We start from the raw sequence: 9,796 nt of genomic DNA, 5'->3' as shown, positions 1-9,796 counted from the left end.
GTCATCTGAGTGAAAGTGACCATCACGGTACAAAAGCACATAATTTTTTCCCAGGTCAGCTCTGCTCCAACGTACAGCTGTGTTGTTGATGTTTGGAGCTCGACATGTCAGAGTGATGTTCTGTCCAGACTCAGCTCTGCAACACAGAGCAGAGAGGTTAAAGGTCAAAGTACAACTGTGAACTTCTACAGCAGCCAATTAGAAACACACACACAATATTTAATGTTAACATTTATAAAAGTACAGCATATTAAAAACTGGACAAAACTATACTATAACTTACTGCTGCTGAGCATCTATTGACCAAAACACTGTCTTTAGAAAACAGAAAACCTAAATACAGGAAGTGCTGAGTGGACTGTACCAAGTATCCAACATCATGGGGGAATAATTCATAAATGATTGGAGTAATTTTTATTCTTTAAGAAGTGTATTTAAAATTCAGTGTTTCAAACAGCTCAACAAATATCAGCAAACACAGAAAGTGTTTGTGGGCAGTTTCAGTCAGTAGAGGGACATCAGCCAATGAGAAACCATGGTTTCTGCTCATCAGTCTGAGAAGGTTTATAAAACCATTTTCATATAATTTGATCTTCATCATTCTATAGAGAGAAAGATTATTCACAAGTGTGCAACACTCAGAGAAACTGCAAGAAACCCAAGAGCTACGTCTCAAACTCCACAGCGTCATCAGCACAATAGAGATTGAAGTTCAGCACAAGTAGAAAGAAGCTGAAAAATGCAAAGTTGAAAGTGAACAGTCAACGGGGCAGAGACTCATTTAGTCAGATCCCTGGCTACTGAGGCTGACTATAGGGACATTTTATTTTTCACCTTAGACATGAACTTCAGCTTCCCTCACCTGAACATTGTGACTCTGCCTGCTGCCTTTTCTGTAGCTACAGCTGTTTGTATACACTGAACAAAAAGCTTTGTAGCTGTATACTGACTCCTGACACTACAACACATCATACTGACACACACATTACACTTCTTTGTGAGATCTGAAAATCACCAACATGTTAGGTCCACACAGACCCCACCCAGCCTCGTGTCTCCTTCACACACACGGAAAGACTAAACCAATACTGAAATTAATCCTTTAAAAAATATTATTACTAATTTAACCGGAATAACACTCAGTTTAGTTTCTAACAGTTAAATCTTACCTGCAGAGACGAACACGACAAACATCAGTGTGGAGCAGAGTGACGCAGTTACAGCAGACATGTCCGTGTTCTCTGTTTCTGCTGATCTGACTCTTAGTTTGTCCTAAATGTCTGAGTCTGTTGGTATTTTCACTGAATAACTGAACCTGAATTTAAACCTGACTACATCTGATTAAATTTAAGGTTTAAATAAAGCTGAAATTTTGTGATTCAGCCGCTCGGTCGGTCTGTACATTCCGATTCAATGGCTCATATAGAAGTTGTGTTGGAGTGACGTTTGATATGTTGGATTTTCAACCAATGATTTAATGTTTCAGGCTTTACAGGGTTAACATCCACTAGAAAGGAAATGACATTTTAAATCAGGGGGAGAGAACTCCAGGCCTCGAGGGCCGGTGACCTGCAGGTGTTAGATGTGTCCTTGATCCAACACAGCTGATTTAAATAGCTAAATTACCTCCTCAACATGGCTTGCAGTTCTCCAGATGCCTAGTAATGAACTAATCATTTGATTCAGGTGTTTTGACCCTGAGATCTAAAACCTGCAGGACACGAGGCCTGGAGTTGCCCACTGCTGTTTTAAATGAAGTCTCATTTGTTTCTGAAAGTGTTTCTCTGTTCAAACATTTTTGTGGGTGGATGTCAATCAAACTGTAACCAGTGTTGGTCAAGTTACTTGAAAAAAGTAATCAGTTACTAATTACTGATTACTTCCCCCAAAAAGTAATCCCGTTACTTTACTGATTACTTATTTTCAAAAGTAATCAATTACTTAGTTACTTAGTTACTTAGTTACTTTTTAAAAACACGATTTACAACCTGAATAGGTGATAAAGCGATAGATCTTTCAGCCCAATTCTACTTTTTCTGCATAATCCATCATACAAAATGTAATCAAATGGAAAAGTCTCTTTTTAAAACTTGTTTTATTAGTTTTAATCTTTTAACTTTATGCATCAAGCAAAAACTTAATTATATGCAACATTCTCTGACTGGAAGAAATTTGTTTAACATTTAAACCTATTTTCTGCACATTCCAGCACATAAAATAAAATATTTTTTTGTGTTTACACTCACTCTTTCAAATAGATGCAAGTAAAACACAGCAGAAAATAAATAAAATCAAAGACTAGCGGTCCTGTTGCTCTATTTTCACCTGTAAAGCAGGACTGGGGTAGGCGGAGGAGGTTTACCCTGGTGCAGGTGTGCCGCAGCGGTCAGTGGAAGAATCCGCGAGTTTCTCTGTGAATTTCACATTACGTCGTAGTACACTCGGTGCTTGCTTGGAAGTTTAGGGGGTTTTTCGCTGTAAAAAGAAGTTTTCTTCTCACGCACAACGGACACTAATGTTTTTGTCACTTTTATGGAATCAAACTCAAAATAAGGTCAGTACTTCCACGCTTTAAACGCTGCATGCTACACTCTGTCCCGCACTCCATATATTATGATCTGCAGACAGCTGTTGTCACGAACGTCGCACTCGCTTACGTCACTGTCATGAGACGTCCTCGCAAAAAATCACGGTTTTAGTAACGCAGTAACGCAGCGTTCCTACGTGAAAGTAACGGTAATCTAATTACCGTTTTTGCAATAGTAATCCCTTACATTACTCGTTACTTGAAAAAAGTAATCAGATTACAGTAACGCGTTACAAGTAACGCGTTACAAGTAACGTTACACTTGAGGCTTATAAGGCTGAAGTTGGCAAGCCTTATCAAAGAATCACTGTTTTCATCTGCTTGAAGAGTGACTTTGAAGATGGTAAGCTGCTAATGTTTGTTTGGATTTTGACACACATTCCCTTAGTTTCAACAAATGCTAATTTTGAAATTGTGAAATGATAACATTACGCATAAAGCACCCAAGTCAATAGCATACCTACATTAAAATGGTGAATGGCCTGTATTTGATATAGCACCTTCTAGGGTTCTACAACCCCCCCAAGACACTTCACAACAAAACCAGTCATTCACCCACACACATTCACACACTGCTGGTGATTAGCTACAATGTGGACACAACTGTCCTGGGACTCACTGACTGAAGCAAGGCTGCTGTACACAGATGCCACCTATCCCTCCCACTACCACCACCTGGCATGGAGGGTGAAGTGTCTTGCCCAAGGACACAACGACTGTGACAGACTGAGCAGGGCTCAAACCTTCAACCTTTTGATTACAGGGCGTGCTTTTAACTCCTCTGCCACCATTGCTCCCTAAATTAGCTTGTATATGTTATGTTTCTTCCTGGAAACATGAAATTCAGCCATTTTTGGATCTACTGAGTCATGAGTTTTAAATGCTAACTTTATGCCTTTCGTATTAATCTATTATTGATGATCAAATAAAGTTTCATACATTAGTATGAATTTAGTTAGCTTAGCTTAATTTGTTTTCATGTTTTGTAGTTGGAGAAAACTCAGACTTGTCTGACTCTGACCCAGAGATTGTTATTAAAAGGCCCTCTGAGTTTGATCTTGCTGATACACTGGTAAGTACAATTTAAAATTTTTTATAGAGTTTTCTTGTTGTTTAGCCACCACCATTTGCCTCAGTTCAGTAAAACAGTTAATAGTTATATGTGAAATACATTTTGTGTGTGTGTGTGCGTGCTCGCGTGCGTGCGTGTGTTTGTTTGTTTGTTTCAGCCATGGGAACTTCAACATGAAAACAGTCCTTTACAGAAAGCGGCAGAATATGAGTAAGTGATATTTGAAGAACATGTAATCTTTTACTGTTTTTTGCCTACACTTTGTATTAATGAGATATACACTTTTGTCATTCATTCTGTATATGGTTTTTGGAACATGGACTACTTAATACTTGTATTGCTTGTTTGTTAATCAAGATGCTTAAATATTCTCAAAGTGTCAATTAATATTTTCACAGTACACAACAAAAATGCTTTTCTTTGTTCTCTAAGGAAGGGTGCTTGTGCTTGCTAATGAACTACAACAGGTAAAAAACTATTTTATTAGTAAAACAGTGCAGCAGACAATCTCCACCGCCTTTACTTTGCAATTAGATAACGATTCACTGTTTGCTGAGCCCCCAGAAGAACCTGTGTTAGTAATTTAAACATTTGAATCCAATTAACCGCCATCTTGTTCTGTACAAGACATCATGCAATCATGAGAGAAGTATATATACCTTTAAAAAAAAAAGTTTCCCTTTTTTTTAGAGACACCAATTTGCAGGCACATGGAATTATTGCAAATTTGGCACTGGAACTTGACCACAAGAAGGTCAGCAGGTTCAATATATCAAGGTCAGCTGTATGGGATGGAGCTGTTAGAGGATTTCGACGCAGCACATACTCTGACAACTACAACATGTTCATCAAGTTTAATGATGATGCTGGCAGCTTTGAAGAAGGTTTGTATACAGGTGGCCCGAGGCGTGAATTCCTCACACTTCTTATGGGCAGTCTGCGAAATCGCCCCATCTTTGATGGACCTCCAGAGAGCCGTTATCTTGTATATAATTCAAGAGGTGGATGTTTTCTCCGTAATTATTACAATGGAAATTTTAATAAAAATTGGCGTATTTTTTTCATTAGCATATTTAATAGCAATTAACCATGATAATTATGTGCCCTGTATAACAGCTGCCAGGCAAGATGAGTACTTTTTAGCAGGAAAGATGATCGCTGTATCCATTGTGCATGGGGGACCAGCACCACATTTCCTCTCCAAGAACCTGGTCAACCACATCACAGGGAATCAGAGTTTCAGCGCCACTGTAGAAGATGTGCAAGATGAGGAGATCACAAAAATTCTACATCAGGTAGAAAATTACCTAGGCTCAGGGAATGGGTTTACTTAGAAGACACTTGGGGCCAGTTTAAAAGATTTAATCAGGATAAAAGTTATCCGGGTTGGATCATATCTTAAAAGTAGGTTCAAGGTAGATTCTGTAATCTGAAAGGACAGATTTCCAACTCCCAACAACACAAGTGAAATAACAAATTGATTATTTTTTTAATCCAATGTTTGAATGAATCGTAAAAGTAGTGAAAATTATATTTTTGTTTTTCTTACAGTAAACCTTTTTTTTTTTTTTATAGGTCCTGAAAGCTGAATCAGAGGAGTCTTTGCATAATCTTATTTTGCAAAACAGCACAATCTTCCAAACTGCTGGATGCCTCAGAAACGTCAAGCCTTTTGAGAAACAAGCATTTGTGGAGGAGTACCTCAGATGGTACATCCTTGAAAGAAACCAAAGTGTCATTCAACGGTAAACTCATTACTCCTTTTAAATTCAGGATGGCCAGTTGCTCATCACAGCAGCCACTGACATTTTCAGACCTTCAGATGTATATGAAAAAACTGATTCAGTAGCAATCAAATTATAGATCTGATAAACAACAAGTTAATTCCTGAGCCACTTTCGCACGCTATTAACCTTTTGACACTAGAACTCTAATTTAGTATACATTTATTGTTCACAATGACCCATAATAATCATAGTCATGCAACATGATTAATTTTTCAGTTATTTATAAAAAGAGGTGATCCCTTGTTTGACACACTTGTTTATTCCAGTGTGAAAGCACTATTTTTTTAAATGCTAAAATACCAATGAGCTCTTCTTTTTTTGCTGTCACAGTTAATTTCTGAGCGCTATGAATTGTTTTTGTGTATGAGTGATTCTATGCATTTCAAATCTGTCCAAATTTATAATGAAAGATCTAGTAGGTAAAGACATTTAAACACAATTTAGAAGACTGCAATAGTTATAGCTATAAACCAATTATTAGTTATTTGTCTATCCTTTGCAGATTTAAAGATGGACTGGAAAGTCTGAATTTTTTAAGTGCACTGCAACAAAATTCCAGTGTGCTGGCCCCACTCCTATGCTTCTCTGCCAAGGCCCTGACTGCTTCAGAACTGGAGAGCATGTTCAGACCAGATCTCAGCCCAGCAGGAAGCAACAAGCGGCATAAGGAGGTCCTAACACTTGGCTTTTGGGCAGATTATCTCCTTGATTGTGAAGGTTTGAATGACCATTTTTATTTGTTTATAGTTTTATGAAAGGAGAGGTGAGGAAATAAATTTTCTGTAATGTACTACAGTGTTTGCTGTTGCCTTCTCTGAAAGAAGAAAGTAGTGTGTCTGGAAGATTTGATGATGTTTGCCACAGGGCTGACGGCAGTTCCACCGGCAGGAATGACACCACCACCATGCATCCAGTTTTTAAGTGTTTCGCCTTTTCCAGTTGCAAACACCTGTGCAAATACTCTGAAGCTACCCATCTGTGACTCATACAGCATCTTTAAGGCCAACATGGACTTTGGAATTCAAAATGCTCCAGGATTTGGATGTTCTTAAATCAGCAAGGTCATCAAGTTACAGTTACTGAGTTACCCTGTTAGGTTCAGCTGCCGTTGGCATACTACTTAACACATTCATGTGACAAGCAACTTCCATATTGTTAAACATTTAGTTGTTTTTTCTGAATATTGTGTATGTTGGAAAAGTGACAGAAATGCTGGACACTATTTGTAAATGGTTTTATTAAAGAAAATTTTAAATGTTTCCTTGTGGTTAAATGTTAATATTTAAATCCATGCCAGTTGCTGTATATTATGAACAATATTATATTCAATTTAGCAAGAGGGAAAGGAAACACTACTAACATTTAAAAATGAAGGAAAAACAGAAGGGCTGGAGCACTCAAGTAAGTCCAAAGGTTTTATTAGGTGCAAAAAAAGGAAAGAAACTAACGTTTCGACACCATGTGTGTCTTCGTCAGAGTAACTCTGACAAATGTCATTACAAACTGAAGTTCAGTTGGTATTTAAAACCCAGCTATGTCCTTCAGGGCCAAATACAGTTCTGTGGCCGATTCCCAGTCTTGTGGCTGCTGCAGTGTGTTTTGTTGTACAGCCTGTTGTAAATATTCCCCAATGTTTGGATCACCACACAATCCAACCAGTAGCCCCTCCTCGGGAAACGCATCCAGTTCCCTCTCCTCAACAGCAAATCCACAGTCTCTTGAACCATATCTGCAAAATGAAAATAGAACAGTGAAGGATTTTTTGCTGACAATATGGAACTATATAAATCAACGCATGCAGTGACATGTTATAAACTACTCTATCATACTTATGTGTAAAATTATGAATATATATTAACCAACTTAAGCAATAACAACACCTTGCATTTAGTTTGATGCAAAAGGTTAATTTTGTTAAGAACTCAAATACCTGTGAGGCAAGAGAGAGTTTGTTTGGAATCCCCCCTGGACACGATGCAAGTCTGCTTGGCCGGATCCTGTGTTTGTTCCAGAGGTCTTTGCATTCATCCAGGTCTTTCTGTAGAACCCCTGTGAAGCAGAATCTCAGCAAGCATTGGCGTTCGTGGCTTCCATTGAAGTTTCCAGAGTCTCTTAGGTCTCCAAAACAGTCCATCCAAAACTGAGACCTGGGTATATAATTAATATTTAAGAATCAATTTAGCTTTGTTCTTGGTCATTTTATAGGGTTTGTTACATTTTGGTCCCATTTAAAACATGCCACAAATGGATGTCAAACAAAGTAATGCATATTAGTTTTCCATAAATATTGTAGCGACCCTGCAGTAATGTTCTTGTTAAAAATGCTGTATTCTTTTCACTCTGTTCTGTGTGTTGATTGTGAGGAGTGGAGAGTTTGGTCTGAGTTTTTCATTTTGTATTGGCGTCGTTAAATCTAGGCAAGCATGCTCATTTCGGCACAACAGCTGACAATGACCATTTTGAGTTCCTGCAATAAAGTGACGGCTGTTAACGTCTATCTCATCCAACTTTTCAACACATCCAGCAGGACGCTACTCTATTTTCTTAAATGCATGTAAAAAAAACAACAATCTGATCAGCTTTCACTGTAGCTTACACCTACCAGACACAAATGTACCCACCTTCCTCTTCTGAAATAAGACCACCATGACTCGATGCGCTGATTCCCAGTAGATGATCCATAACTGTGGCTTGACGATCCAGCATAATAGTCCGTGTGCGTGTGACGGAGGGTACACTGTATTGCTGCCATAGTCCCATTCTCAGTCCCGAAGTCTGTTCGTAATCTCATTGGTATCACACCAAGACTCTTTACACAGTTTATATAATTGTGAGCTATAACAGCCGGGTTGTTGTTTGTTGCTCCACACACAAGCCACATCAGTCTTCTTGAAAAGCCATCTATACATCCTGACAGGGTTTCAGTTTATCATAGCCATCTACATGCCATATGTAATTGGGCCCCATGGAGTGATACGTGCGTCTTGTGAACCTCCTTCGAGTTCTCAAAGCGATTCCTTGAGGATTTAGTTGTCTCAACAGCCTCATAACTACATCACGCTTGACACGCAGCTTGTGTTTTTGTTTGAGAACTTGCCACATGGTCCGATATCCAAACAATTGTCCTGGCATGCCTCACCTCAGGAAGTGGAGAATAGTTGCCTCGTCTGTACAGTCCAGATTCTTTTAAATGTGTTTTCAGTGTACGCATACTAATTGAAATGTCACGATTACACTTGAGCATATCCAGTATCACCTCGTATGTATGTCCTGAATCAAAAATATTCTCGAATAGTGACAGCTATGTTTGGGTCACCGCTAATGTTCACGTTTGAAAATAATGCGCTACAGGCAGAGTAACTTCCGGTTCCAAAGACGAACAGCGCGGACATCCAATCAGTGATGTCTCCTGTTGCCGACTGGTACCTACCCTTTCCGGTTTTCTTAATGTAATTGTGCTTCTCAATTTGTTTTTGTGATTCTTCTTTTGTTGTTGCGCTTTTCAATTTGTTGTTGCGTTTAGTGAATTTGTTTTTGCGCTTTTCAATTTGTTTTTGCGTTTAGTGAATTTGTTTTTGCGCTTTTCAATTTGTTGTTGCGCTTTTCAATTTGTTTTTGCGTTTAGTGAATTTGTTTTTGCGTTTAGTGAATTTGTTTTTGCGCTTTTCAATTTGTTGTTGCGCTTTTCAATTTGTTGTGCGTTTTGTGATTTGTTTTTGTGGTTTGCACTTCAGGGCCACCGTAGGTATGGCCTTAAGGGCCAGTTAACTCCAGTCTATGCAGCCAGTTATTTTCATTTTACATGTACAGTGAGATTGTAAATTGACCTCCTTGTTTTCAAGCCCTCCATTTTGGTCATTAACTGAGCAATTACTCTCACTGTGAGGAATATAAAGAGAAAAACTTACCAAACATTATTTTAATACAGCGAGTATTTTTGACTTCTTTAAATTTCTGAAGCTAAAACCACAGTGCTTTTGCCGATTCTAGTTAACTAACCCCTGAAACTGATGAGACCTGTCACCATTTTTTCTGGTTTGGCTAAGAATAGTCTTCTTGTTGTGAGAACGTGTTTGCTTTGTCATGACGTGCCAGCATACACTGAAAGAAGATGGCAGCTTTGTGGCTTTGGGTGTTTCCTTTTCACACAGATTCATATTAATTCTAAATTGGCAGCCTGTTTCTCATCAGAGGTGTTAAGAAGAAGAAATGTGAGACCCCGCTGCTTTAAAATAAAGTCATCACTTATTCTCTTATTTCACCATTGCTGTAGTATAATATTGCAGTTGTTTTAAAATGTAAGTTAAAACTTGTTGTTTTAAATTACATTTACAAGAGATACACAAGAGT

At 38.3% G+C, this 9,796-nt stretch overlaps 1 protein-coding gene and 2 long non-coding RNA genes across 5 annotated transcripts; 2 read left to right on the top strand and 1 right to left on the bottom strand.

The window, feature by feature from the left end:
- Positions 1-2,843: 2,843 nt before the first annotated feature.
- On the top strand, positions 2,844-4,094 carry LOC109197655 (uncharacterized). The gene is made up of 3 exons (XR_002058766.1): positions 2,844-2,930; positions 3,577-3,659; positions 3,817-4,094. It is a non-coding gene; the product is annotated as an uncharacterized LOC109197655 (long non-coding RNA).
- Positions 4,095-4,097: 3 nt separating this feature from the next.
- On the top strand, positions 4,098-6,705 carry LOC109197653 (G2/M phase-specific E3 ubiquitin-protein ligase). 2 transcript variants are annotated; one of them, XM_025905311.1, is made up of 5 exons: positions 4,098-4,126; positions 4,350-4,660; positions 4,776-4,954; positions 5,235-5,404; positions 5,949-6,705. In XM_025905311.1, the coding sequence occupies exons 1-5, from the start codon at positions 4,113-4,115 to the stop codon at positions 6,199-6,201; spliced, it is 927 nt and encodes a 308-aa protein (XP_025761096.1). In that variant the 5' UTR covers positions 4,098-4,112; the 3' UTR covers positions 6,202-6,705. The 2 variants fall into 2 exon arrangements, with proteins under 2 accessions (XP_025761096.1, XP_025761095.1); XM_025905310.1 differs by lacking the exon at positions 4,098-4,126 and having other exon boundaries at positions 4,133-4,660.
- Positions 6,706-6,848: 143 nt separating this feature from the next.
- On the bottom strand, positions 6,849-8,570 carry LOC112846068 (uncharacterized). 2 transcript variants are annotated; one of them, XR_003218882.1, is made up of 3 exons: positions 8,068-8,570; positions 7,377-7,593; positions 6,849-7,175 (listed from the first exon to the last, which is right to left on the bottom strand). It is a non-coding gene; the product is annotated as an uncharacterized LOC112846068 (long non-coding RNA). The 2 variants fall into 2 exon arrangements; XR_003218881.1 differs by having other exon boundaries at positions 7,377-8,570.
- Positions 8,571-9,796: the final 1,226 nt, after the last annotated feature.

The sequence above is a fragment of the Oreochromis niloticus genome, linkage group LG3 (assembly GCF_001858045.2).
Source record: "Oreochromis niloticus isolate F11D_XX linkage group LG3, O_niloticus_UMD_NMBU, whole genome shotgun sequence".
NCBI lineage: Eukaryota > Metazoa > Chordata > Actinopteri > Cichliformes > Cichlidae > Oreochromis > Oreochromis niloticus.
Note: the sequence above shows the minus strand (reverse complement) of the source record. Positions and strands in the feature narration are given on the sequence as shown.